We start from the raw sequence: 8,284 nt of genomic DNA on the forward strand, positions 1-8,284 counted from the left end.
CTCCTCTCCTCTCCTCTCCTCTCCTCTCCTCTCCTCTCCTCTCCTCTTTCTCTTTTATCAAAACTCAGTGATCTAACAAGAACATCTATGCCAAGACGAGTCACAATGCAGGTGCAATTACACCAAGAAAGTTTTTTCTGTTGGGAATGTGTGAAAGAACTCTCGTGTCTATCAACTGCAAACCTTTGCCAAAGCAGATGGGCTCCAATTCAAGCATATTTTTGCTAAAACAAAAGGAAAGGCTAAAGCACGATTTCCCCCAGTGTCAAAAGTCATCTTCCTGTTAACATATAATACATACAAAGTGTAACAGACCAAGATTGCTTATTTTAGCATCTTCAAAACAATGTTTTCTCTTTCCATTCTGTGACAGGTTGAAGAAGCTCTTTAACGCTATCGATTTTTTAGTTCATGTCCAATTTCATCCACTAATGGCAGAACACTTGACAGACTGTTTCACGGTCAGTTTAAGATGTTCTAAAACCAAGCTGCACTGAAATGAGCAACCCCAGCCTTCTCCTCTCCCTGCCTGCTGTTTCACAGCCCTTGTCCCTTCCCTTGGTCAGCTAGAGCAACTGTGTGGCTACAGAGTTCACAGATTCAAGAGTAAAGACTTGCCACTCAGTAAAAACTATGTGGCTTTCAGATTATCCATGCTTGGGGAACCCTGAGGCAGAATGAGAGGCAAGCAGTCCCGAAGAAACCACCAAGCAAGAAAGTAGATTTGCAGTCTTCTAGCACAGCTGCTCAAAACAGATGTCCCTGGCACTGCAGGCCCTGTGTCAACAGGGACACGCACCACTCTGGTCTGAGGTGAACCACACCACTTAGTGCCACCAGAAAGTCATTTCCTTTTCCTGTCTTTAATTCAAGCTGGCCCTGGCTCGGTGTGAAAGGCAGCACTGGGAGTGTCACTCAGACTGTTCCTCCCCAACACCCTGACAACCTCCTCCTTCTGGCCACATCAGTAGGTGGGCATGGCTGCCAGGCAATAGCAGGCAGCAATGGAGAGGATCCCAGTGACCCTTTCTTTCTCGTCATCAACGGTCAGGCATGCAGCTTAGGAAAATAACAGTGCCCATGGTTGAGAAACAGAGCAAAAACACAGGGATGCTACCCCTTTTGCAAGTTGCTGCTTGGTTTTGTCTACTGAGAAGGGGCAGGGATGGGAATCCAGAGCCTTCACCTTGCCATTTGCTGCTTCCCTTACATGGGCAGAGCACCGCTCCAGCTCTCACGCAGCACTGCATTCCAGCCACTCACAAGCACGATCGTCCCAAAGAGATGGGATTTTAAAAGTACACTGGCCTTGAATGAAGTAGCTGGCTGGCTGATGCTCTAGATGTGGAGTGGGGGGAAACTTCAGTCATCAAGTAATTGGCGGCTCCAACGTAGAGTAAAGTCAGTTGCTATTTCAGGGAAAGGAAACGCAACTGCTCCCTGGGGGGAATGACTGCACTAGCTCAGAGCCGGGAATAGGCTGAGATTTTTTTCATTATTATTTCCCTCCCCCCGCCACACACTTCAGGAAAAGCGAACACACAATGTTCATTCGCAGGGATCGTTTCCTGAACATGATGTGTGCTCGCTGTCCCTCAGGTCACTTTCCAGTGTGTCACATCCTTCTGCACAAGGGAGAGCAGGAAATGGCAAACTCCCAGTATGAGGCAAAGCATTCCCATCGCAGCAATTGGTCCACGGGAGCTATAAATTGGTCTCCTCCAGAAACAGACCAAAATTTGTCTGTTGGGAGGTCAGCTGGAAACTAAAGGTAAGTCTGAACCAGAATTTCATTGTAATCTGTTTGAGACCTGCCTTAGGAAAGCATGTGCATTTTAGAAACCAATTTGGGATATTGTACACAGTATTTAATTATAATTTTTAAAGCTAATATTTATTAATTATTTATTAATAAACGGTATAATTTCTTAATAATAGTAAATCAATTTTAAAAATGATTGTTAGGGAGATTTTTCCCTAAAAACAGGAGATGGCTTGGTTTTCTTGTATGCTGGCATAAATCAGTGTAATCAAAATAAATGTTTCACTGTACGGCTGACGCTATATATTGAATGACTGTTCAACTAACTGTGGAGTTAGATGGCTGCTGATATTACTAGAGTCTGTTCTCAGAGAGAAAATCTGCAGAACAAACTGTTAAAATGCTAAAGGAATTGATATAGTTAATGATCATCATATTGATCTGTTGCTAAGTCATTGATGATGTGCTCATTGCTCATTTCGACACCGATGTTTATTTAGCTTAGTGTTAGTCCTTGTCCCTGCAGCTTCATCTCTGACTATATTCATATTAAAAAATATGAATATGCATCCAGCTAAGAAAAGTGCAAGTGGCTCAAATAGCCTGATGATACCAAGGGCCTCAGAAAGAATGAGATGTTGTTCTGACAGTCACAGGAGACAGGGGAGGCCCTAAAGGATTCTGTGTGAGATGGATTAGGACAAGCAGAAAGAAAAAAAATGCAACAAGGATAATTTATTTACACACTTCAGGATGGAAAGACTCTTTGGTAGGTGATTTGTTCCTTCTGTAAGACAGGGAGTCTGCAGAATGAAAGTCCCAGAGGACTTAGTCATAGTGTGCCAGTGTGAGGGACCAGGACCCTCCAGTTCACAGTACAGAACACTTAGAAGAGAAAAGATGGCTGTGGTAATGAACAGTTTTGCTTAGCTGGCCCTGAGAGGAGGTTTTTTGACTACTGAGATCTCCTCAGAGTCTGTCCTTTCTTGTGAAAAATGCCCTTGAATATTGCTAATCCTCTGAATCACATTGTGGGGACAATACCTATTAGTTCTGGCAGCATCAGACACCAAGTCACTTAATCTTAAGGAAATTTTTGTTCCCAGGGTAGGAGGAGATATTTTGTATCCTCAAAGAAATAAGAACAGTACCTCAGATGCCAGCCCTTAAGATATGTTAGTCTTCTCAAGGATCAAGAAAAACATTAAAAAATTCCCCTATGTGTGTACGTGTGTGCATGTGTGTGTGTACGTGAGCATGTGCGTGCATGCGGACAGCCAACCTTTCAAGTAGCCGGGAGAAACTAGAAAATTGGCTGTGTGCCATCCCTGAAATGGAAGTCTGGGCTGAGCATGTCTTGTGTTTTTTCTGTAAATCCCAACCCAGTGTTTTCTGTTTCTGGACAGAGGCCATGGAGAGGAACGGTGCTGCCCTTCCCCAGACAGTGGACCCCACACACCACTTCCACATAGCGCTGCTGGATCAGAGACGGAGGCTGCGTGGTCAAATTGCTCACCTTCACAAGGCAGCTCGTAAAATAAACAAGCTCCGCAAAAGGTCCCTGATTGCCAACATCAGCGGGAGCTCACTGACCGCTGCGGGAGCAGTCACGGCCATCGTGGGGCTGTCCCTGAGCCCAGCTACACTGGGAGCCTCCCTGCTGGCATCAGCTGTGGGTTTGGGCCTAGCCACTGCTGGGGGGGCTGTCAATATCACCTCCGATCTCTCCTTGGTGTTCTGCAATTCCCGGGAGGTGAGAAAGGTGCAGGAAATTGCAACGACTTGTCGGAAACAGATGAGGGAAATCCTCGGCTGCCTGGAATTCCTCCGCCGGGGGCAGGGCCCAGGGGACCCCACACTGCTCCAGTCAGAGAAGAGGGCCTCCATCTCGCTGTACAACTCCGTCTGCTTCTTGGTCTTCTGTGGCTCCCACAGCTTCCTTGTGCCAGAATACACAAAGGAGGTCACAAAAGTGAGCCAGGCCATGCTGAAAGCCAAAATTCAGAAGTTGGCTGCCAACCTTGAGACCTGTACCAGGGCAATGGATGAAGTCTGTGAACTCCTTGAGTCCAGGACACAGCTTTCCCCACGGATGAGGAAACAGCCTGGGTGCTAAAACCACTACCGAGACCCCAAGACCATCCAGCTGAAACAGTGTTTGCCCCATAATTAAACCAGGTTATGATGGACACTTGGACTATCAGGTACACGGCAGGAGATCCCAGAGCCTGATCACAGGGGAAGGTGGCCATTCCTCAATCTCACTTCACCAGTCACCTAACTCTGTCTCCCCATGGCAGCAGAAAGGTCAGTAGACCCATGAAATCCCTGCAGCTTTGGTGCTGACTGACCCTGGATTGTAAATAACTCACGAATCTATGAAGAGTGAGAGGGCTGGGATACCCTCAAAGAGCCAGCAGCCACCAGTTTCCAGCAGAGTACAGTCCCATTACCAAGGTACATCTGGAAAGGCTGTTGAAGCAAGCAGCCCCAGATACGATAAGACTGTATGGATAGCTCATCATTCCAAGGTGAAATAGAGGGGCCAGAAACTGTTGTCTCTTTTAAAGAAACCTCTCCTGGCTGAGAACTGTGATGTTTGTATTCTATTTATTTATAGAGGAAAATGTTAGGGTTTTGATGTTGTATTTAAAATTTTTGCTTTCTTTTCTTTCTTTTTTTTTTTTTAAGTGTCTGCTCCAAAGTGATACAGCTGTTCTGAGAGGCAAAGCAAGTCTGTGGCATGTGAGAGCAAGTTACATGATCTTTGTCTGTGAGGGAGGGCAAACCCCTATAGGAAATGGAAAGCATGGTCTGAATGACGGTAGTTATAAAATACGGGGAATTATGGTTAATCAGTGCCAGATCTTAGGAACCAAAACAGGGAGAAAGATTGGTCAGTGACCCAGGGACCAAAGACTGCCTTGGGGTACTCTCAGGGGAGAAAAGTAAGTGTACCTTTTGGAGCAGGGAGGGAAGAGTAGGCTTGTGTCATTGGTATGAGACGGAGCCCAGCTCAATGGGAGCATATCTGAGAGATGGAGGTGCCACTCTCCATGCAGTCAAACAGCCTGTGAAACCCACAGTGACTTGTCTGGGAAGGGAGGAGGCAGTGCTTGCGGAGAGCTACACTTACTCTTAGCAATGTTTCCAAGGGAAGGCTTCACACTGGCAATACATACACTGGTACTAATAACCAAGAGGGGTGCAGAGGAGCAGGATGATTCAGTGGTCAGAGCCCTTAGGAAGCAGAAGGAATGACTTGGGATCCAGTTTCAAGTGACTGTTCTGCTAAGTACATACCTAGTGATTTTCAGCCCCTAAGTGCCTCAGTTCTCTGTCTAAAAATGGGGATAGTAGCATTTCCCTACCTCACAAGGGTGTTTCTGGGACAAATATCACAAAGTGCTCAAGTGCAGTGATGATGGGGATCATGTCAGTACCCGGAGGAGGTACATAGAAGACACCCCGGAAGCTAGCTTGAGACAGATAGAGGACTTAACACAGTGACAATTCCACCAATCCAAAGGGGAACTTTCTGCAGAAACATGAATCAAAATTACCAGAAAAGCCAATCTGTAATTCTGCAGCACCAAGCAAATCTTGGGAAGGGAAACACTCCATCTCACAAAGCTTGACTACTTCTCCTTACCTTGTCTCTTTCTCTCATGACTTCAACTTTTGTTTTGGCACATAAAACAAAAGCTTTGTTCCCATAGAATGTGACTCAGATTTCTGTAATGCCCATGTCTGTTTGCCATAAATGAACATTGCTAGTTTGATTAAATGAATATGAAGAACTTTTGTGTCAGTGTCTCCCTGCACACCTGCATGTGATCACATTCCTGCCCCCCGCCTCACCCCACAGCTCCAGACACTGTATGAGCAGCTGGATGTGCTCAAAAGGGGAGAATGAAAAGTGAGGTCATCAGCTCCCTGATACCCAGCTGGAGTTTTGTGTATGAGTGTCTGCATTTACGTCTGTGTAACTGCATATCCTGGTGTGCACGAGCGCATGTACGCTGTGCATGCTGGTCTCTGACATGCAAATGCTGCGAGGCGAGTAAGTGTGAGCACATAAGTGTGTTTTTGGAGTGTGAACTGCGTGCTGTGCAAAGGCAGGCATGGTGTGGATTTTTTCTTAGTGCTCCAACATGCCACCATACAGCTCCATACCATAAACACCAGATTCTTTTGAGACAGCTGTTTTCATCATCACAGACAAAATTATATAACTTATTTCTTCTCTTACCCTCTCTCCAGTTTTTCTGGCAATGCATCTTTTGTGTTCATGTCCCAACATAGGGAACAACATAGGAATAACAACACAGATCTGAATGGACAGATCTGAAAGAAAGATCTGAACTTGATAGCTCAGAGCTTCATGAGGGCTGATTGGTTCTTATTAACATGGTCCTGCACTGCAATCACAGCCACCTCTTCAGTAGCTGAGGGCAAATCAGAGATACTTTTACTTCCATTCTCAGCTACACAAGCCAAAAAATATATATTTTTTGGGGGGGTGGGAGGTGGGGAGTGGGGGTGGAGCACATACCCCAGTATTGGCTTAGTTGCAATATTATGACTCCCTTAGAGTCAAAAGCACATTTAGGGAAACTGTCTTATCTAAGAAGCTTTTTTTTAATAGTAGTTATGCTATTAGTCCTTCAAATTAGTAGATCCGTTGGCTGAACTCTTCCTTCAGTAGCTCGGCAGTGGGGTAGAGAAGTGTGTATGTGTGAGTTGATGAATAGCCTGGGTTGGTAGCTATGAAGCCTGACCTCCTCATGCCATCCTTACTCCCCTTTTGCTGAAACTGCTGCAGGGAGGATTGATTCGGTGATGAGGTAGGAATGCAATTAACATTTTAACACAATGTATTGGCCAGGCCTACCCTTCAGATACAGCAAGCTCATAGCTCAAACCCTTATATTTTTTTAAACATATGGTCATAGCGAGCATCTACATGGGGTGCTGTGGTATTTTTTTTTTTTTTTTTAAATCATTGCTCCTGATCACAGTGGGATGCAGCAGCTTAATTTCCACTGCTGCACAGTGAATTGTTTCAGGTTTCCTCTCCTTTCCCTGTCATGCAGAGAGTTTGTTCGGATTTCCTCTCACTTTCCTCATTGTTCTGGGAGCAGAGGAAATGGCACACTTGGAATCCAGTGACAGATGCTCAGGTACGTCAGCTTTTCCACTATGAGCACACCCAGACAGGCTTCCCAAGTGGCAAGAGATGGAGGTTTGCTCAGAAACACAGTTATGAGTTTTGTTTTGCAGTCAGCTCTGCTGTCCTTTTCAGGTCCAAGCCCTTTGATTTTGTAGCATCATTCTTCCTTAAAGTAAAGGACATTTACCTATCTGCAAGGATGCCCTGCTGCAATCAGTGTTGGGACTGCAGATCAGAGGGCACACCCAGACCAGATGGAAGGGGGGGAAGCTCAGGAACGACAGCCATGATATGGAATTTTGGCACTGCTTCCCCTTGAAGGGCCCCACATCCACTGCCATTTTCACCTGTCACTGCGCACCTGCAGGCTGCCTGCCTGCTCTTATAGAGAGAGATGGGGGAGTGTTTGAATCGCAGAATCACAGAATCATTAAGGTTGGAAGAGATCTTCAAGATTATTTGGTCCAACCATCCCCCTACCACCAATGTCACCCACTCAACCATGTCCCTAAGCACCAGGCCCAACCTTTCCTTGAACACCCCCAGTGACAGTGATGCCACCACCTTCCTGGGCTACCTGTTCCAATGCCTGATTACTCTTTCTGAGAAGAAATGTCTCTTCATTTCCAACCTAAACCTCCTCTGGCACAACTCAATGCTGTTCCCTCTAGCCCTGCCATGACTTGTCTTTCATTCCCAACACCTGTTTTCTCATTTTGTGCTCTGCCGCTACAGTTTGTCATTTTTTGTTGTGTTTCGGGCACGTTGGTAACTACCATACACAGGAAAACAAGGGGGAACGATGAGAGTTTTTGATATTTGTGATTTCTTTCCCCCACCTTGGTACTTCAAAATTAAGCTCTGACGAAGTTAAATTGTTCCTTGCACGCTTGCATTTGGGGAGCTGGCTCGCTCATTTGCTTGCTTCTCCCACAGCCGCAGGATTCAGGAGCACGGACACTATACACGGTGTCCAACCACCACGAGAGCCGACCCACAGTCCTGCGGCCCAGTCCGGGGCGCTCCCCGCGCCGCCGCCGGCAGATGGCACAGCAGAGGCGGCCCCGGCTCACGGGGCGTCCTGCGGGGGCTCCGGCATCCCGGACCGGCCGGGACCCCCGCCCCGCACCCTGCCCGCCGCCCCCGGACGGTGAAGGAGCGGCTTCACGGATGGGTTGTGCCGTTGGGGGGGGACACGGCGGGGGGCGCACCCAGGCCGGGGGGGCTGGGGGCGGGGGGGCTGGGGCGGGGGTCCCGGAGGGCAGCTGGAGCTGGGCTGGGCTAGGCTGGGGAGGCCAAGCTGAGGTGCCCCCCCGGGCAGCGATGTTTTCCCGTAAGAAGCGCGAGCT

The 8,284-nt window shown here is 47.3% G+C and overlaps 1 protein-coding gene across 1 annotated transcript; it reads left to right on the forward strand.

Annotated features, from left to right (window-relative positions):
• Window positions 1-1,615: 1,615 nt before the first annotated feature.
• LOC118160183 (apolipoprotein L domain-containing protein 1-like) lies at window positions 1,616-3,957 on the forward strand. Its single transcript, XM_035314716.1, has 2 exons — window positions 1,616-1,771; window positions 3,169-3,957. Exon 2 carries the CDS (start codon window positions 3,174-3,176, stop codon window positions 3,876-3,878), a length of 705 nt encoding a protein of 234 aa, XP_035170607.1. The 5' UTR covers window positions 1,616-1,771; window positions 3,169-3,173; the 3' UTR covers window positions 3,879-3,957.
• The last annotated feature ends 4,327 nt before the right edge of the window (window positions 3,958-8,284 follow it).

Source organism: Oxyura jamaicensis, unplaced genomic scaffold (genome assembly GCF_011077185.1).
Source record: "Oxyura jamaicensis isolate SHBP4307 breed ruddy duck unplaced genomic scaffold, BPBGC_Ojam_1.0 oxyUn_random_OJ106561, whole genome shotgun sequence".
Taxonomy (NCBI): Eukaryota; Metazoa; Chordata; class Aves; order Anseriformes; family Anatidae; genus Oxyura; species Oxyura jamaicensis.